Source organism: Tigriopus californicus, chromosome 4 (genome assembly GCF_007210705.1).
Source record: "Tigriopus californicus strain San Diego chromosome 4, Tcal_SD_v2.1, whole genome shotgun sequence".
In the NCBI taxonomy this organism is placed as follows: domain Eukaryota; kingdom Metazoa; phylum Arthropoda; class Copepoda; order Harpacticoida; family Harpacticidae; genus Tigriopus; species Tigriopus californicus.
Window position 1 is genome coordinate 2068509 of NC_081443.1, and position 21287 is coordinate 2089795.

At 44.3% G+C, this 21287-nt stretch overlaps 2 protein-coding genes across 2 annotated transcripts; both read right to left on the reverse strand.

The window, feature by feature from the left end:
* Positions 1-1260: 1260 nt before the first annotated feature.
* Positions 1261-10007, reverse strand: LOC131879562 (sodium/potassium-transporting ATPase subunit alpha-B-like). Its single transcript, XM_059225920.1, has 3 exons — positions 9794-10007; positions 5042-8029; positions 1261-4484 (listed from the first exon to the last, which is right to left on the reverse strand). Exons 1-3 carry the CDS (start codon positions 9804-9806, stop codon positions 1483-1485), a joined length of 6003 nt encoding a protein of 2000 aa, XP_059081903.1. The 5' UTR covers positions 9807-10007; the 3' UTR covers positions 1261-1482.
* Positions 10008-11059: 1052 nt separating this feature from the next.
* Positions 11060-18924, reverse strand: LOC131878877 (sodium/potassium-transporting ATPase subunit alpha-B-like). Its single transcript, XM_059225015.1, has 2 exons — positions 18846-18924; positions 11060-14244 (listed from the first exon to the last, which is right to left on the reverse strand). Exons 1-2 carry the CDS (start codon positions 18856-18858, stop codon positions 11240-11242), a joined length of 3018 nt encoding a protein of 1005 aa, XP_059080998.1. The 5' UTR covers positions 18859-18924; the 3' UTR covers positions 11060-11239.
* Between the last annotated feature and the right edge of the window lie 2363 nt (positions 18925-21287).

Here is a 21287-nt window from a genome sequence, read left to right on the forward strand (position 1 = left end):
AGTTAAGCCAGATTCAGAATTACTTCAAGGAGAATTGACCAAAATTCAAATCGTAAACAAAAGGCGCAGATATAGATAGCATGGACGTTTGACAAGTTTTATTTGTCGCAAACTGTTTTACTGTCATACCATGAGATTGATTGTAAACCTCATATCGAAAAACTGACGAGGAGTCCGTTCCCTGGTATAAAAACAGAGAACTGAAATGTCCCTATCAGAAATGAATCTAGCATAAAAACACCCTGTAGATGGCTGATCCAATCAGAGGGCGAGTTGGTAGTACAAGTGCAGAAAACCTGGAAAATCTGGATTTTTGCCACTAGGGTCTGGCCAGCAGCCCTGTGTGCTGTTACTATCCCAATTCCCGCTTTAGCCCCGGCGTCTTCCAAACCCGAATCTCGAACCCAGTGTACTCTTTAAGAGTTGATTTCGTACTAAGGCAAAAATGCATGCCAACTCGGGTTCAAAACCAGTCTCCGCCATTTTGATCTGAGTCCACCCATGAGAGAAATGTTTTGTTTGTTATAAAAGTACTGGGCCGTAACACATGTTGTTCAATGGCTTGAATGAGTGTCTTTTAGTCAGAAGTGGGACATGACAGAGCATGTTAGTTCATGTGTTGATTATGCTGCCTTGAGGGGAGATTTTCATTTCAAAACCAGTTTTATATCTGAGAGGAAAGATAAAATTCTGCGGTTTTAAGTCATTTAAGTGTGTTAGGGTACGTTCAATCAATCTGGAATGAAATGTCGGGAGGCCTAACAGAATTTTATTAGTTTCGGACTGAACCTCGTTCCTAATACAGTTTATGATTTTAAAGTATTTTTGAATCATCACCATTTGCACGTTTCTCTTTGAAGGCAGCACTTAATTTATGAACAAAAGACGAATACAACGAACTTTTTCGGGTAATTCGATCATTCGCTTAAAAATGGGTAGGGTGTATACAGCCATGGTTGGTATCTAGTTTTGCAAATCCAACTCTGCAGCAACATCTTCTTAAAGTTGCATTTACCAAGCAATAACATGGAGGAATTGCCCGGAATGGGTACACAGTTAAGGATTTTTACTGTTGAACAAGGACGGTTCAACGGGAGGGAAAGAAAATTTGTATTTGCAATATGTTACGTATCGCCACCATTTCCACATCTTCACCGCTTACTCGAAAAAAAAAACCGACTTACCAATTTCATTGCATTGTTTCCAATGAAAGTTTCATCTCGATATATACCTTGAATTGAGCTACAACACACAATGAAATATTCTTCCACAATACAACTGGACCATCCTTGTTTGGATGAATTGTATGTGATGCAATGAGAATTATGTATATTTCTTAAAGCTAGTGTTTTAGCACGATGCATTACATTCATTCTTGATTATTCATGTTAAGTAGTACGGGGAGATCATCAAGTTCGTATCAGTTATTCCAGAGAGTTATTGAGTCTATTGCGACTACCAATTGAAAAAAAATGAGTCAGATTAGTAGTACGTCTCAAGTTCTACCCATCCGCCCGGATTATTCCTGAGGATCCACTTCCGGAGCTCATCAAATACAAAGATGAGGATGGAAAACGGAATGCCAGGGAACCACCAATTGATCTTCAGGGGATACATCTTCAATCCCTTGTCCATACCGGGGGTGTAAGACAAGAACGCAGCTAAGACTGTTTCAAAGATCAGCCCGAAGTTCATCACCCAATTCTTCATGCCTTGTTGGAACACGGAGTTCTTGCGAGTTTTGCAAATGATCAAATCAGCCCATTGTACAACCACGATTGAGACGAAAAAGGCTGTGTGGCAAGTGTACTCGAGGATCTTGCGATCCTTGTATGTCCATTCTTGGCCGTAGGAATCTTCCAGATCGTTGACGGCGGATGAATCCCAAGCTCGTCGGAGTCCAAGCAAATGAGAAGGCCAAAAGCCGTTCTCAGCCATGATAACAAAGTAAACAAAGAACCCGGCTGCTGCTTGAATCATGCCAATCATTCCGTAAGCCACGGAAATCAATCGCTCGTTGACCAATTTGTCAGTGAATGGATTTCTCGGCATTCTCTTCATGATATCGGATTCAGCTTCTTCGTAGGCCATGGAGATGGCGGGTACCATGTCGGTTCCCAAATCGATACAAAGAATGGTAACAGTTCCAAGCGGCAAGGGAATATCGGCCAAGATAAAGAACAAAAATGGCGAAATCTCAGGGATGTTCGAGGTCAGAGTGTAGGCAATAGATTTCTTCAAGTTGTCAAAGATCAAGCGACCCTCTTCAACGCCAGTTACGATGGAGGCAAAATTGTCGTCCAACAAGATCATGTCAGCGGCTTGCTTGGACACATCTGATCCGGCGATACCCATGGCCACACCAATATCGGCCTTCTTCAAGGCGGGGGAGTCATTCACACCATCGCCAGTGACAGCCACAATGGCTCCCATTCTCTGACAACCTTCGACAATGATCAGCTTCTGTTGGGGAGAAGTACGGGCGAATACGATCTCACTGTGGTACATCAGAATCTCGTCAAGTTGCTCTTGAGTCATGTCTTTGAGTTCTCCTCCATGAACAACGGCCGCGTGAGCCTCACGAGGATTGACTTCTTCAACGGGGATGTTCAAACGGGATGCGATATCTTCGACAGTCTCATTTCCTTCAGAGATGATTCCGACAGATTTGGCAATGGCCTTGGCAGTGATGGGATGATCACCAGTAACCATGATAACTTTGATACCCGCCGATCGGCACTTCGCCACGGCGTCGGGGACGGCAGCACGGGGAGGATCAATCATGGACATAAGACCGACAAATCGCAGATCGTCAATGGGAAAATTCACATCGTCAGCATCGAAAGGATATCCCTCCGGATACTTCTCCTTGTCCAACATCAAGTCGCAAAAGCCCAAAACGCGCTCGCCCAAACCTCCTAGTTCAAGATAAGAGTTGTTGAACGCCTCCTTCCAATCATCATCCAATATTTTATCTTCGCCGTTGATGGAAATAGTGGAACAACGAGCCAAAATTCTCTCAGGTGCGCCCTTCATTACCAGTAAGTATCTTGGGTCACTCTTGTCTTCACTCTCATGAATGGATACTTGATATTTGTTGGTGGAATTGAAAGGAAGCTCGCAGACCTTCTTATTACGTTGCCTCATTTGCATGACATTGCCCATTGTCAGTTCGCAACATTTGAGCAAAGCAGCTTCAGAAGCATCGCCATTGACCTCTCGCTTCAAAATTGGAACCCCATCTTGGCCTGGTTTGAACTCGGCCCTATTGCAAAGGGCTGCAACTCGGGATAAAGACTTCCATCCTTGAGCTCCCTTGTTCATGCTAACGCCAGATTGATCCTCGGAGGTATCAGCCTCGACGATCTGATTGTCAAACCACATGTGAGCGACAGTCATTCGATTTTGGGTGAGTGTTCCAGTCTTGTCAGAGCAAATGGTTGAGGTGGATCCTATTGTCTCCACAGCTTCCAAATTCTTGACCAAGCAATTCTTGGAGGCCATTCGCTTGGCGGTCAAAGTCAAGCACACGGTGACAGTGGCCAAAAGACCCTCTGGCACGTTAGCGACAATGATACCAATCAAAAAGATGACAGCATCCAACCAATGGTATCCCAAAATGAAAGCAATGATGAAGAAGGTGACTCCCAAGAACACGGCCACACCAGTGATAATGTGAATGAAATGGGCAATCTCTTTGGCAATGGGCGTGTCTCCACTCTCCAAACCAGAGGCCAAACCAGCAATACGTCCCATGACAGTGTAATCCCCAATATTGACGACAATGCCTCGGGCAGTTCCTTCCACAGCGTTGGTCGAGAAGAAAGCCAAGTTCTTGGTCTCCAAGGGATTTTCATGCGTGAATTCCGGGCTTCTGGCTTGAGGTTCAGATTCTCCAGTTAGAGAAGAGTTGTCAACCTTAAAGCCACGGGCCTCCAGCACGCGGATATCGGCAGGAATCCTGTCACCAAACTTGACCTCAATGATGTCTCCCAAAGTCAGTTCCTCGGCCTTGATGGTTAGCTTGTCCCCATCTCTCAGACAAAGAGCGTATTGGGGGACCATGTTCTTAAAAGATTCCATGATCTTGGATGACTTCGATTCCTGGTAGTACGAGAACACCCCGGTAATAACCACCACAGCTGTCAAGACAATACCCAAGTACAAGTTATCATCTGGAGGCTCCTCCATGGTAGTCGCCTGAATCGAGTAGGCAATGAAACATAGAATAGCTCCAAGCCAAAGTAACATGGCGAACCCGCCAAAGAGGGCGCTCAAGAATTTGACCCATTCCGGAGTTGTTGGCGGTGGAGTCAAGGCATTTGGACCATCTCTCTCGAAATTGGCTTTGGCTTGGGCAGTGGTTAATCCAGTCGTTGGGTTAGTTCCATACCGGCGGTAGACATCATCCACAGTCAATGTGTGGACATCAACCTCCAACTCCTTCTTGAGATCATCTAATTTGGGCTTTCCTTTCTTTCCCTCTGTAATCAAATTGGTCACATGAAAAGAATCATTAGCCATGGTACATTGGAAAAAGAGATCATACTACCAAAACAAGACTACTTACCAAATGAACAATAATGGGATGATGAAACGAAAGCGAGTACGTTGCACTGAACGGGAAACAAAACTGAGATGAACCAAGGGCGTGCGATGAAGCAAAATGGATAAAATGGTGCATACCACGGGACGAATGTGTGTACTGAAGGTGCGTTTCACGGCTGTTTTATTTATTTCACAATTGAGATCAAAAGAACAGTGTTCACTTCTACTGTATATCATTGCACGGGAAAGAAACTTGTAACAAACAATCTTTAACTTTAGCTCTAATCTATTTTCGAAGGCTTTGGAAGAGCCAAATTGCTAGGTACAGTAGTGGTTGGTGGATCATGATCCCATACTTGATTGTTGACTTCTTTGTCTTGCATCTACTCAATTATGCAGTGGTGCTAAGCTTGTGCGAACTACCATCATGGACTACACCAGTGTACACACCAGAGCCCCCTGGGAGCGTTCTGAGCCCCTCTCTAATAATAACTTTCCATTTCTACCCAACCACCTGGGCATTTCCTAAGGATGTACTTTCGACATTCGTCATAGACGAAGATTAAGATCGAGAAGGGCAGCGCTGGGAACCACCAGTTCAGCTTCAACGGGTACATTTTCAGGCCTTTGTCCATGCCCGGTGTGTACGAAAGAAGAATGGCCAAACAGGTCTCAAAGACCAATCCAAAGTTCAATATCCAATTGCTCATGCCTTGCTGGAATACAGAGTTCTTGCGGGTCTTGCAAATGACTATGTCCGCCCATTGGACCACGACAATGGAGACAAAGAAAGCAGTGTGGCAAGTGTACTCGAGGATCTTGCGATCGTGATAAGTCCACTCTTGTCCATAGGAATCTTCTAAGTCATTGTAGGCCTTGGAATCCCAATACTTTCGTAAGCCAAACACATCAGGGGGCAAAAACCCATTCTCAGCCAGAATAACAAAATAGGTGAAGAACCCTGCAGCTGCTTGGATCATACCAATCTGCCCATATGCCATTGAGATTAATCTTTCGTTCACGAGTTTATCTGTATAGGGGTTTCTGGGCAACCGTTTCATAATATCAGCTTCGGCTTCTTCATACGCTAAGGAAATGGCTGGAACCATATCAGTTCCAAGATCGATGCATAGAATTGTTACGGTTCCTAAGGGAAGGGGAACGTCGGCCAAAATGAAAAATAGAAAGGGTGAGATCTCAGGGATGTTTGAGGTCAACGTGTAAGCGATAGATTTTTTCAGATTGTCAAAAATAAGACGGCCCTCCTCCACCCCAGTTACAATAGATGCAAAGTTGTCATCTAAAAGAATCATGTCAGCGGCCTGTTTAGACACGTCAGATCCGGCAATACCCATAGCCACACCAATATCAGCCTTCTTTAGGGCTGGCGAGTCATTCACACCATCTCCAGTGACAGCTACAATGGCACCCAATCGTTGACAGCCCTCTACAATGATCAATTTCTGTTGAGGCGAAGTGCGGGCAAAGACAATTTCGTTGTGGTACATCAGGATGTCGTCCAGCTCCTCTGTGGTGATATCCTTCAACTCGCCTCCATGTAGAACTGCAGCGTGAGCATCGCGGGGATTGACATCAGAAACGGGAACGCCAAGCCGGTCAGCAATGTCATCAACAGTTTCATTTCCTTCAGAGATTATGCCTACCGATTTGGCTATGGCCTTCGCCGTAATGGGATGATCACCCGTTACCATGATGACCTTGATTCCAGCTGAACGGCATTTGGCCACAGCATCAGGAACGGCAGCACGAGGAGGGTCAATCATTGACATGAGGCCCACGAAACGAAGACCTTCTAATGGAAAGACAGGCTCATCGGGGTCAAAAGGAAAGCCTTCGGGGAATTGTTCTTCCGGTAGGCGGAAATCGCAAAATCCTAAGACTCGCTCTCCCAACCCACCGAGCTCGAGGTAGGCCGTGTTGAACTTGGCGACCCACTCTTTGGTCATTTCCACGTCTTCTCCATCGATGTAGATTGTTGAGCATCGTTGAACAATTCGCTCAGGAGCTCCCTTCATAACCAATAAATGTCGCTTGTCTTCGTCCTTCGTTTGATGGATCGAAACCTGATACTTGTTTGTGGAGTTGAAAGGAATTTCACAGACTTTGGGATTGGCCGCCCGACATTCCATGACCTTTCCCATGGTCAGTTCCATGCATTTGAGAATGGCTGATTCGGAGGCATCGCCATTCACCTCTCGCTTCAAAATGGGCGTGCCAGACTGGCCAGGTTTGAATTCAGCCCGATTGCACAAGGCTGCTACGCGGGCCAGGGCGTTGAATCCAGACGAGTCTTTGCTCATTTTGGTTCCACTCTGATCTTCGGACGTATCTGCTTCAGTGATCTTGTTATCGAACCACATGTGCGCAACTGTCATTCGGTTTTGCGTTAAGGTACCCGTTTTGTCTGAGCAAATGGTTGAGGTCGACCCTAGAGTTTCTACAGCCTCCAGGTTCTTGACTAAACAATTCTTGGAGGCCATTCGTTTGGCAGTTAAGGTCAAACATACTGTGACGGTGGCCAAAAGACCTTCTGGGACATTTGCTACGATAATTCCAATCAAGAAGATGACGGCATCCAACCAATGGTAACCCAAAATGAAAGCCACCAAGAAGAAAGTGACTCCCAAAAACACGGCTACACCCGTAATCAAGTGGATGAAATGGGCAATCTCCCGGGCAATAGGGGTGTCACCACTGCCTAACCCGGATGCTAATCCGGCAATGCGGCCCATTACCGTGTTGTCCCCAATATTGACAACAATCCCTTTGGCAGTGCCCTCCACGGCATTGGTTGAGAAAAATGCCAGATTCTTGGTCTCCAATGGGTTCTCATGAGTGAATTCTGAGGACCTGGATTGTGGTTCAGACTCGCCAGTTAGAGAGGAGTTGTCCACTTTGAACCCTCGGGACTCAATTACTCTAATGTCGGCCGGAATTCGATCGCCAAACTTGACTTCTACCACGTCCCCAAGGGTGAGCTCCTGAGCCTTGATTGTCACCTTGTCTCCGTCTCGGAGACAAAGAGCATATTGTGGGACCATATTCTTAAAGGATTCCATAATTTTCGAGGACTTGGACTCTTGATAGTAGGAGAACACACCAGTGACCACCACAACCACGGTGAGAACAATTCCCAGGTACAAGTTATCATCAGGAGGTTCTTCAAAGGTCGTTGCTTGGATGAAATAAGCGACAAAGCAAAGCCCTGCCCCAACCCATAAGAGAAGGGCAAATCCACCAAACAAGTTTTTACAGAACTTGATCCATTCTGGAGTGGTCGGAGGCGGAGTGAGGGCATTGGGACCGTCTCGTTCCAAGTTCGCTTTGGCTTGCTTGGTGGTCAGGCCATTCGTTGTGCAGGTCCCAAAACGCTTACAAAGCTCCTCTAAAGGAACCTTGTGCACATCCAATTCCAGCTCCTTCTTGAGGTTATCCATCTTGTCATCCTTTTCTTTGCCATCTAACGGTGGGTGGTAGGTTGGATTGGTCCAAAAGAGGGTGAAAACAGTGGAGAAGGAGAGAGAGAGAGAGACAGGGCAGGTATGCGGGAATGCGGTAATGCAGGTACGAGAACAGGAAAAAGAAAAAGAGTCTGTTATGAAATTTTGCCAAGACCACGGTTTTATCGTATGTATTAATATATTGCATCTCAAATGCTCAAAATGTTTAGGATACAAATCAAGGTAGCATTCCTCAAAAAATTACTTTATGTATGTACCGAACGCTTGGTTATTTATGATCTCAGGCAAGAAAAAGAAGTTACAAAGAAGAAAAGAGAGGAAATGCTGGTCCAAAGAAATTGCTTAAATATGCAGCAGCAAAATTATCAATCTAGTGATAGAACATGAATGTCGTAAATTATTGCATTAAATACATCGATGGTCGAAATGAAAGTACATTGAACATTGACTGGAGCAATGTTCATTCAGAAATGTGGTCCGATGACGTGGCAATCTTACAGTAAAAATGGTCTTTCAAAGGTGCAAATGTCATCGGAGGATTCTTCATAAACATTGACTCTTGAGGAACAATGAAAGCTTTGAGAAATGGGAACCAAATACAAAAAGTAGTTGTTGGGTTGTAAAGGACAGTCAGATTAGGTGGCGTTGAAGAAGGTCTCCGGACTTCCCCCAACCTCAAAATCGAGTGGGACCACTTACCATTAGATGTATTGCAGAATACTAGTTTGACATGCTTCAATCAAGGATGGATCTCCTTATTGGCCTCAAGCGATGGAGAAAGAGCGAAAGAGCGAGCGAGTTTGGAATCGCACTTTGGCGGCAGACAGCAACGAGAGTAGCAATGAATTGCAAAGATTTTTAGAGAGCTGCAGGAGCACCAGCAGCACAGCTGCAGGAACAACTTAGTGAAAGCTTGGTTACAGAATACTTGGAAGCAAAATAATTAACATCAGCCCCATAGTCCGATCTTCTAGATACCATCGAGATTACAAGGACTCCTAATCCACGAATTCAGCTGTTCCAATTCCCCGCCATTGTTCTAACGTGACAAAATGTCGGCATCCATGAAGATTTTAACCTCCAAGCTAGTAGCCCCAATGGCTTTCTTCCTCCCGTAATCCCTCTCATGAACTGTTCCACAGCCTTCAGCTGTTTAGCTGTTTAACCTCGACTCTGCAGGTACAACTGTCGTCGCTCTTCTGGCGAAGAATGGCCTTAATCATAAGTGAGGCTGCAGGCAAAGTACACACGGCAAAAGGGAGGAACCCGAGGGCAGCTGAGAAACAGCTCGACTGGCTTTCTACTCTGGTGTTCTATGAATGTACATGAAACCCAACCAACCATTGCAACGATGATAGAGAGTGAATAAGTACATTTGAGATGAGAATTGAACACTTATGCTGGTAGAACACATGCTTAAAAAGAATAGCTTGAGGTGTCAGCCGTGGAGCCAAGGTCAAAAACCTTGATACCCCAATTCCGATCCTCAGCCGATAATGAACGAATGAACGATCGCGATCAAATGGTCTTGAAAAAGATAAGGACTAACCAAAAATGGGCGAGAGTCGAATAGTAAGGGCAACTAAGTTTTGGCGAAAAAAAACTAAATCGCCTTCAAGAGAACAAGTATGATGGTCGTAAGAATGAACTAAAATCACATTCATCTACATCAAAACGGAAAGAACATGTCTATCAGAAAGTACAGGAAGATCTTAGCAGAGAAGTAATAGTGCTACAGCCAGATTGAATTTGATTTTGCTTACCCTTCGGCGCCATGTTGAGTGGCCGAATTCCCTAGAAGAACTCTGGCCCTGTCTTTTCTGGAAGGAATCAGGGGAGAGACTGTGAAGGGAACGAAGAGGCTAGCTTCAGAGTCGTGGAGCACTGACTCAAGCACTGGCTGTCTCTTACTCGACCCACAAGAACAGTCCACCACACGGATGGAGAGGGGACTTGGAACAGAATAAGAGAGAGCAAGTTCTCCGGTCTTAAATCATCATGTGATTCCACGCGTTAGGGGCTGTCGAGGGTTTGAGGGTTTAAGCCCACGCACGTTTCCCTCTCCTCTCTAGAGAGCATTGTAGAGCGAGAGCGAGGGGAAACCGGCTAGAGAAGAGCATGTTCCTACGTCATGAATACGCATGGATCACATCTTGCATATTCGGTGGCTCTGGATAGCTAGCTAGCATTCTTTTTACCGTAACAAACCAGTCTGAGGAAATGTTGTTCGTTGTGGAAAATAAAAATCAATGGAAATGGGACAGAACGAAGGCTAGCAAAATCAACAGCTGTACCTGCCAACAGCTTTGTCAGCTATGGCGAATCAGTTACCGGTGGGTAGATCAAGATCGAAAAGGAGAGAAGGGAAAGCTTCAAGGTTTCCATTTCCAAACTGCTGAGTGGACTCTTCATGAACCCCGTTGCTCATAAACACTGGGATTGCATGACTAACGCGGTACCTACAATCATTATTAATGCTTGTTTATTGACAAATAAACTGCTATGGAGTTCTTAACATCTTGATAACATTATAGGATTATAAAGACTTGCATAGGCAGTTCCTCCGGATCAAACGGAGGAGGACCAATTTCATTCAGATTTCCATCAACCTAATAGGGATTCATTGGAAAATTTGCCAGCTTGGAAACAAGAGTGCTATCGAGGTCACGAGAAAGCTGAAATCTTGTTTTGTACTCCTTTACGAACGCGTATTCGGGCTAAATGGTAAGAATGCAGTAGCAATTTGTTGCCTTTGAATGCCCCAATCCCCCAGGATATCATGCGTTGTCTGATATTTCATAGATAATTGAACCTTGCAATACATTGACTTTTAAATGATGGGTTCTTCAACTAAATCATGGAAGCCCAAGCGTTTATCAAAGCACTTCTCAAGAAACATTAGTCCTGAAGTAGGTGACGTCAGTCACTAACAAACGAAAATTGGCCTTCAGGCCTTGTTTAGAGGGGTGAAGATGCTTGATGGACCGGTTCTCGAGAAAGTGAGGGAAGCAACTACGAACGTCATGATGTAAGAAAATCACATTTATTGCCAATGATGATTGGACCGATGACAGATTTTCAACAAATTTCTATCGACAGACTCCTGAGAAGGAGAATTTTAAACAGAGCAACACGTGGATACAAGAGCACACATACAAAACTCACATCGAATCATATTTAACTCATATCTCGTAAACACATGAACATATTTAGTAATAAGTCTCCAGCTCCAGCCAACTACCGGGATATTGGCGCAAAATGTATTTGCGGATTTCGTCGTAGACGAAGATGAGAATCGAAAAGGGAATCGCAGGCAACCACCAATTAATTTTCAGAGGGTACATCCTCAAGCCTTTATCCATTCCGGGTGTGTAGCATAAGAAGGCAGCCAAAGCCGTTTCAAAGAATAGACCAAAATTCAGCATGTGATTTTTCATCCCTTGTTGGAACACTGAATTCTTGCGAGTTTTGCATATGATTAGGTCAGCCCATTGGACAATAACAATGGACACGAAAAACGCCGTATGACATGTGAATTCCAAGATTTTGCGGTCTTTGTAAGTCCATTCTTGACCATATGAATCTCCAAGATCATTGACGCCGTGGGAGTCCCATTGCTTCCGAATGCCCAATAGTTTGGAGGGCCAAAAGCCATTTTCAGCCATAATTACGAAGTAAACAAAGAATCCAGCCGAAGCTTGGATCATGCCAATTTGTCCGTAAGCCATGGAGATCAATCGCTCGTTGACCAATTTGTCCGTGAATGGATTGCGCGGTTGTCGCTTCATGATATCGGATTCAGCTTCTTCGTAGGCCATGGAGATGGCGGGTAACATGTCGGTTCCCAAATCGATACAAAGGATGGTAACAGTTCCAAGCGGCAAGGGAATATCGGCCAAGATGAAGATTAAAAACGGCGAAATCTCGGGGATGTTCGAGGTCAGAGTGTAGGCAATGGATTTCTTCAAGTTGTCAAAGATCAAGCGACCCTCTTCAACGCCAGTTACGATGGAGGCAAATTTGTCGTCCAACAAGATCATGTCAGCGGCTTGCTTGGATACATCGGATCCGGCGATACCCATGGCCACACCAATATCGGCCTTCTTTAAGGCGGGGGAGTCATTCACACCATCGCCAGTGACAGCCACAATGGCTCCCATTCTCTGACAACCCTCGACAATGATTAGCTTCTGTTGGGGAGAGGTACGGGCGAATACGATCTCGTTGTGGTACATCAAAATTTCGTCTAATTGTTGGTCCGCAATGTCGATCAGTTCTTCGCCGTGAACCACGGCAGCGCGAGCATCTCGCGGGTTCACATCTTTGAGATTTACATCCAGTCGAACGGCAATATCCTCGACAGTCTCGGTCCCCTCTGAAATGATGCCAACCGATTTGGCGATGGCCTTGGCCGTAATGGGATGATCACCCGTTACCATGATGACTTTGATCCCGGCAGATCGACATTTGGTGACAGCATCGGGAACAGCGGCTCTTGGGGGGTCAATGAGCGACATCAAACCAACGAATCTCATGCCTTTCAATGGGAAATTGACGTTCTCAGAATCGAAAGGATAACCTTTTGGAAAGTCTTCCTGGGATAATTTCAAGTCGCAAAATCCTAATACTCTTTCACCCAGCCCTCCCAGTTCCATGTAAGCATTATTGAAGGCCAGTTTCCATTGGTCGCACATCTCCCTCTCCTCGCCATTGATCAGTATGGTAGAGCACCTCTCCAAAATTCGTTCTGGAGCTCCTTTCATCACCAAAAGGTAATCATCAACGTCATCTTCCTCGGCGGAACAATCGTGAATCGAGACTTGGTACTTATTAGTTGGATTGAACGGAATCTCGCAGACCTTCTTGCGGTTGGATCGATATCCAGCAATATTGGGGGTATCCAGTTCACAACATTTGAGCAAAGCAGCTTCAGAGGCATCGCCATTAACTTCTCGTTTTAAAACTGAAACGCTCTCTTGGCCAGATTTGAACTCGGCTCGACTGCAAAGAGCAGAAACGCGGAACAGCTTCCTCCATCCCAGATCTTGCTTATCGAAAGTGGCACCGGACTGATCTTCCGTGGTGTCTGCCTCTGTGATCTGATTATTGAACCACATGTGGGCGACAGTCATTCGATTTTGGGTGAGTGTTCCGGTCTTGTCAGAGCAGATAGTGGAAGTCGACCCAAGAGTCTCCACAGCTTCCAAATTCTTGACCAAGCAATTCTTGGAGGCCATTCGCTTGGCGGTCAGAGTCAAGCACACGGTGACAGTGGCCAAAAGACCCTCTGGCACGTTGGCCACGATAATACCAATCAAAAAGATGACAGCATCCAACCAATGGTATCCCAAGATGAACGCAATGAGGAAGAAGGTCACTCCCAAGAAAACAGCCACGCCAGTAATCAAGTGAATAAAATGAGCGATCTCTTTAGCAATAGGCGTATCTCCACTCTCCAATCCAGAGGCCAATCCCGCAATGCGCCCCATTGCCGTATTATCTCCCACATTGACGACAATGCCGACGGCCGTACCTTCCACAGCATTGGTGGAGAAGAACGCCAAGTTCTTGGTCTCTCGAGGATTCTCGTTGGTACATTCCGGGGATCGGGATTGTGGCTCCGCTTCACCGGTCAGCGACGAATTATCCACTTTAAATCCCTTGGATTCGACGATTCGAATATCGGCTGGGATCCGATCTCCAAAGCTGACCTCCACCACATCACCCACCGTCAACTCTTCGGCTTTCAGATTGAGTTTGACGCCTCCGCGTCGACAGAGAGCATACTGAGGGACCATGTTTTTAAAGGATTCCATTATTTTCGAGGATTTAGATTCTTGGTAATACGAAAATATCCCCGTGATAACCACAACGCCCGTCAATACCACCCCCAAGTAGAGGTTATCATCGGGCGGTTCCTCAAAGGTTGACGCCTGGATGGAATAGGCTAAAAAACAGAGGATGGCACCCAACCAAAGAAGAAGAGCAAAGCCTCCAAAGAGATTCTGACAAAACTTGACCCATTCGGGCGTAGTGGGCGGGGGAGTGAGGGCGTTTGGACCATCGCGTTCGAAATTGGCGGTGGCCTGGGTCTCAGTCAGACCGGTTTCCACATTGGTGCCAAGTCTTTGACAAAGCTCCGAGACCGTGATCTTATGAACGTCCAAGTCCAGTTCTTTTTTCAGTTCATCAAGTCTGGAAGACTCCTTCGAACCTGAAATATGGATGAAGTGTTCAATAGAAACCTTTCACGGAAGAAACGCATTTGGTACCAGCTCAACCTAGGCGCATGGAAGAGCGCTTACGAGTCTTTGAAGTTCTATTTCATGCTTTTTTCATACAAGTAGCTCACTTAAGACCTTCAGTTGCCTCAAGAAGAACTACGCGTTGCATACTTGGATAAAATGAAGCATGTATGCAGAACATCCAATCTCGCTAAGGATTCTCTCATATTTCCTATTTTGTTCCTTCGTAAAACTCACACTATTTTCAAAGCAAAAATACCTGTCTGTTGTCTTTTTCTCACTCAAACTGTTTTTGATTGAGTCGAGGAGTTGAAAAATGCATCATTAGCTTTCACGCCTCCAAGATAATATTTGATCCGATCGTTCGTAAAAATGTGTGAGTCAAGTTTTTGTAGTGACGGTTTAGCGATCTTTAGTCCTCTACGTACTTCGTATGGTAAGTCTTAATTTTGCATTATATGTATGACTTCTTGATCTAGATCAACTTGCGAATTTCCAAATCAATGCACGAACGATAAAACCCAGGCAAAGTCGAGAAGTCGCTTGTTTGTACACTCTCGCTTCACTTTTCCTGGGTGCCTTCACAATAAAAAAATGAAGCGCAAAACGTCAAGCAGTAGTTATCACTACTATTACAATCTATGTATGTTTCATAGAAAACAAAAGAATGTAGATATCTAAATATCCTTTCTATTCGACTGAACGCGACCATTTGTCCAAAAGCAGAACAAATCGTTGGTTATGAAAGAGAGTATGAACCTAAGAGAAATCAAACATTGTATAACTTCAACTCATCTTGAATTTAAATGTAAATGTAATGTAAGAATGGAGCTGGTGTAGGGAAGCGGTCTAAGGGGCAGCATAAACAAGGCAAGAATCCTCTCCCTAGGTGTCGTGGGTTCAAAGCCCGGCGCCGGAAGTAACCTCTTTAGGGAGGAGACCTAGTGCAGTGGTTACCGCAGTTTCCTAGCATCAGAGAGGTCTCCGGTTCGATTCTCCTCCCCAACCTTTCTCAAGGAAACTATTAGACGCTAACCACACGCACAGATGGAGAACCAATCTGATACCGGACTTGAAACTGCCTATCGGAATTTGGACTTGGACGATGCGATGGCTGGCTTCGCTGGCCGGGCGAGGTACAAGCCTCAGACCCTTGCACCCCCAACCAAAAAAATAAAAAAAATGTTTCTCGTTTATCTGAGTGGAACGGTATCGTTCTAGGTAAATTGAAAAGTATCGAATACTTCAAAACTGTATCACCCTGGATCGGGACCAATCACTTCTTGTCTAGCAAGGTCGGAAATTTCACGTGGTCAGTTCCTGTCTTAGAAATACATATCAAGATTCGATCGGTTTTCTCACGGAGTTTTTTCGACGAAATGCTTGCATTTCCAACATTTCACTCGCTTTTGCCTCTTAAGGGCTAAATGGAACGGGCTTGATAGTGGTCTTATTATTTTTGAATTGTATATACACCTATCACTGGGTTAGGATTTAGCGAATCTATTCATTGGACGTAAAATCGATCAAATAAACCGCTTTAAAATCACTCGTGTCAAACGAGCTCGTCGCTGTTCTTCGGTAGTTAAAAAACACGGTTCTCTCTTTAACGGATGTTACATGAGAACGCAAATCTTGTTCAATTTATGCCCTAAAACAGGGGAGACATATTTTGTATGTACACTTGATATCAGAGTTTGAGCTGCATTCCTCTTTTGTTAATCATGTTCAAAGTTTGAACGTCTTGTTAAATTTGAAGGGCTTGTTGAGCAGAATAAGCCTGATCACGCTCATAAAGAAATGAAATGAGAAAAATATTGACGTCGGGCGTGGAACCAGAGCAAACAAGCTGACATTGTTTTTTGACTTATGAAATACCTCAGTTAAAAATATTTCAAGCATTTCACTTGAAAAAAGGTGAACGTATTCAAAACTGGGGCGTACTTACAGATGCGAGAAATAAATCGGGGATTTATTTAACCGGAGATTTTGCCAGCACTTCCAAGAATTCTATTTAGAAAACAAACCCTTGCGGCACTCAAACGTGACGTATAAAATGACTTGGAAGGTGAATAACCAACCTATCCGTTTTACAGTTTACATACGACACATTCCGTAGGTGTCAACGATCGAATAATTGTACAACAAATAATTGAGATTAATTAGGCCCCTGAAAAGTATACCCCTCTGGTTCTCAATTTATTCAAATTCACTCTTTTCAACAATAGCAAGTCCTAAAGAAACTCGCAATAGCGGAAAAGCAATCCTTGAGGGGACATTGTTTACATTAATGATCTTTAAACACGTTGTTGCGTGACTGGCAAGAGCATGTGATGGTATTTGGTTAACAACTCGTTAAAACTCCTTCGTGTATGGTGCATATTCCATTTTACATACGCTGACAACAAATCCTTCCAAAGTGGAGATTCCAAGTCTCAACAAGTTTTGCTGCATTTGTGGTTACCATAGAAAATAAGCAGTTCGAACCTCTCGAATATAACATCAAAAACCGAAAAAGAAATGCGATATACATCAAATGTAGACGGGCGCCATTCAAGTGGCCTTAAAGAAGGGTCTTTGAACAGTGGAACCGAACTTACACGAAACTCCAATTCGACAAGGTTATTTGCCCGTTTTACGACCATGTCGAATGCATAACCAAGCACGTTCTTAAATTGTAGAAAGCTCCTCGAATGAAAGAGAATACCTTTCAAGAGCACAAGACACGCTCTTGATCTGATGTTAGTGAAGGCTGCTTTTGTAATCTTTTTATCGGTGATGATCTTTTCTCGTGAGAAGTGGAGGGGTTATTGGAGATAGTGTCAATGCTAGAAATGGTGCCTACCGTACAACAAGCCAAAGCGATCCAATATCCAGGGATAATCTCGTTCCAACCACTGAGGAAATAAAGTGAAGAAAAAAAATTGGACTTCCTCTACTCCTGGGAGATTTCCCGATGCAAATATTCTCAAAAGAACCATGGAGAGGTCTAAGTATATTGGAATTCCACGTGATTAGGCAAACAGTGGAAAACCTTAATGCCGCGTGGTATCATAACTTAAGGGGATTGGAGGGGAAAGATTATTTCTTAGAAGATGAAGGCCTTCTTTCTGAGAGAAAGGAACAGCGAACGAGGTGACTGAAGGAAGAGCAGAGGGGGAACGAGAGACCAATTAGCGTGATCCCAGGGATTGTGGCCCTCGATCAAGTCATTCGCCGGAGAAAGCAGGATATTCTGCGTTCTGATCACAATCATGTGGACGTTAAAAAAACACTGTAACGATTTCTTCCGTTTGCATAGAAATTTAGCTGAATGAAAATTTTTTCATACGGCTTGCACAAGGATTGTTTCGATGGGCAATGAATAATGGCGCTAGAGCTGAGTGTGAAGCTCTTTATGATTTGAGAAACTATCCGAGCAGGTTTGACCGAAAGAAATGAATCAGATCTAAAAGATTTGCTGGTAAGTAGGTTATGTATACCACGGTTAAATGTTGTGGTTTTTCTCGCTTCTTTCTTTTCACTTGAACTTGAGAATAAGTCCTCGTTCAACCAAAACCGATGAAAGATTTTTGGATCCCCAATAAACTATTGGTAAGAAAATAAAGATATACTGTATATGATCGCCATGTTTCCGTTTCCCGATGTAAATACCGAAGTAGATCCATGTTTTATCAAAAATTCGTGTAACATTGCTATATAATCATTCAGTAGAATGTACGATTAAGAAAAAGGTCAATTCATGGTGGAAGGTGCTCCAGCTTGTTCTCTTTAAAAGGAGATTCCATCGAAGGGTCTTATATAAAGTCTCTTCACGTTTTTTTCTAGTCAAATCTATGCCTTTCTTCGGGTGAACGAACACTCCCCTACTTTGAAGCTTTAGGACCAGAAAACGCTGTACATTTACAGTTACCATTTCCAACCAACCACAGTCGTGTCACAGACTGCTACCAGAAAATAAACTATGGAAAGTTATGCCTTCCCTTGGGATCAAGGAATGGTCGTAATGGAGATGGAAGAGGGTGTTTTTCTTTAGAGGCTCCGACTGCATTCCAAATGAACCGTGTGTCCCAAGATGCAATTTTGAGTAGCTACTCTTGGGCTCGTCAGGATCCAGATTCTACAACCTCGTTAATTGAAGCAAGTCAACTATTTGGACATGTCATAAATTTTTATATCATTGGTCATCAAAGCTATTCCTGTTGAATATTATGCCCGCGCCATTTTCCACATTGAAAGGTAGTTTATCTTTGCAGGCAATTTCTCTCATGTTTAAGGAGAGGCATATACGTTTTTGCTCAACTAATTAGGACGCACTAACAACAAGTCATCAGGGAAAGCATTTGAATCAAAGTCGATCTATGTGGATGAAAACCGCCGTTAATCGTGTCCTGTTTAAATGCCTGAAGTTCCTTCAAAATTAATTTTCGTTTTCTTACGTCATATTTGCTGCATTAACTCATTAAGCAATTGAGCCCTTTTTAAGCTTGGGCGTCCCCGCCACAACCACTCTCAAAGAAACTCCCTGTTAAACAATAACAGAGGATACCTTTTACAGTTACCCCCTTACCTGAAGACCCCATGGTTATTTGGGGGATTTGGCGAGATCGCACAACCCGAGTGATCCCCACTTGTCAAAGAGCCGATCACAAATAAAGTGGAACAAAAGGCCACCACGGATACTTCTCGCTCACGCTCAAATTCTCTCACGCGCTTCCCTCCCAGGGACCAAGGACCACATCCTTGGGAAACGAATCTCTTCCTGGAGCTCCAAGCAACGCCTTAACCATTTTGACCATTCATTTCGAAGATTTCCCAAGTTCTTCCTACTAATTCTAAATAATAACGTTGTATCTCTTCCACAGATTCATTTACTGCTCTTTAATTGTCGCATCTGAACATTCAATAACATTGAACAAGATGCTTGCAGAGAAGGCTTGTCTCCGATTCCATGGAGAGGATAAGAGTAATGCTCCAGTCCAAGGTTAGAGTCTTCCAAATTTGGCACGTTCAGTATACTTTCAAAATAAGCACACATGAGTGGCTTTGAAACCATGGCAAGTAAGCGCCACGCACCCTGGGTCCTCGGGCGCAAAGCCAGCAACAGTCTGTCAAGAGACTCGCAGAGGTATGGATGGGTGGATGGATAGATGGATGGATGGATGGATAGCTGGCACTGGGAAAGTTCCCACTCTTAGGTGGTATTGAGAGGGCAGCGCCGCCTTTTTGTATATTTCCCCTCCATCCATGCCTGTGGGCTTCCGACCACGTTGAGGGCACATGGACCACCCTGATGGCATTTGTTGGGTTTGCTCAGCTGGGGTGCTTTCCCCATTAAACAAACCTTGCCTCGAAGCTATTTACTTCGAAGCCTTCTCATTTGGAAAAGTGGTCAAAACTAATAATGCTCTATATCCTGAGGACGGACAGACGGACGCGGACACTTCTTCCGATCGTTCCTTACCAAAGGCGTCTCGGAAAGTCATGGTGATTAATTGGGTTTCCCCCACTATGCGTTAAATTAGTAGGATATCATGACGACCCGTGCAAGATGTACTGTATGTAGTAGTAATAGTATTAGCAGAAGTAGTGGTGGTTACCCTTTCACTTACTCAATAATTCAAGCCCAAGAGCTGCTTGCGTGTTCTTAACAGGATCCCGATCGCTTCAAGACCAACTCTAAAAGACACCCAACACTGACCCACCAACAAGATTGACGACCCGGAACAAATTGCTCATATAAAAGTTTCAAGGAGAGGGAATCCTCACATCAGTTGATGAGATACTGTACATGTACCAAATTATCTTCTACTAGTCTTAGCCGCCAACGACATGTCATCGTGAGAAGAAAATCATCACGATGTGTTTGGAAATAGCAGACAATGCCAACAAATGGGGGGACCCTCAGGAGAGAAGGCAAAAGAGGCGAAGGAGGAGGAAGAGAAGGCCGAGCAGAAGGCCCTCTGATGATGTTATTGTTTGGCTGGTTAGGGAGAAGCGAACGAACGAAAGCACGAACGGGCTTGCAGTAGATGACAACTCCAAGAATGGAGTCGGCTTCCCTTAAGCGAGACAATTTCCCGCTCTTTCAAGTCTCTCCAAAACCCCTCTTTCCATTGATACAGTGGGCGTAATGTATCTGTATCAAAAAAAGAGAGAGAAAAAATGAGCATCACTATGACAATCTAATCCTACTTGCTTTCATTTGGGATCCAGTTCAAGCTATGGACCCCAAGCTGAAGTATCTTCCTGTTGGATCAACACACGTGACAAAATGTCCGGTTACTCCATTTCAGTCTGCCATCCAGATTTTGGTCAAGGTTCGTGACTTCGTTGTATTTTTTCCGAGGCATATTTATGGTTAAACAAATCTCTCTTTCTTGGATTGCGTCGCCAGGAGTATGTACCTAAACCCGATGAGCCCCCGATTGATATCGTTCAAAAGCGACGAATTGCGGTGGATCACGCCTTGGAGTGTCTCTAGAGTCATCAAGCGTTTGGAAAATAATAGAGGAGAGTATACGAGTGTACATGCCAATTATCCTGGAATTAACTAAAGTAAACTTTGGGACCCACTTCACCTGTCCGTGGAGACAAAAAATGTGGACTTGATGTCATTATGTTGGTTATGGATAATTGCCCACCAACCCAGTTTGTTCGTTCCCAGTACAGTGGGAAGATAATGGGACTCCAGGCTTTAACAACTCGTTATGGAAGTTTCTCATGAGGAAGAAGGGAGCTCCAACTTCTGTCTCTTTTCCTTTCAACGAACCATTGCCGTGGAACATGACACGATGTCCGACCTCTTGATCTCCATGTTCCGTGTGGTTCCGTGTGGGAACGCAGACAGATCTCTGGGATAAAAGTTAAGAACACTCACCTGACTGAACGAAACATACGCTCTTGAAATAATGCAACCCAAAACTCAATGCATGCTGCAATCAATCTTCGTCAATAGGGCACGAATCGGCTTTTTGTATACACCAGTCGACCAAGATGGAATAACCCAATA

Bases quoted from the DNA above. Each gene is read 5' to 3' on its own strand.
- LOC131879562 (XM_059225920.1), bottom strand. The intron at 4,485-5,041 runs GTTATTATTAGA...ATTTGATTACAG, and splicing joins TGGTTGGGTAGAAATGGAAA to AGGGAAAGAAAGGAAAGCCC.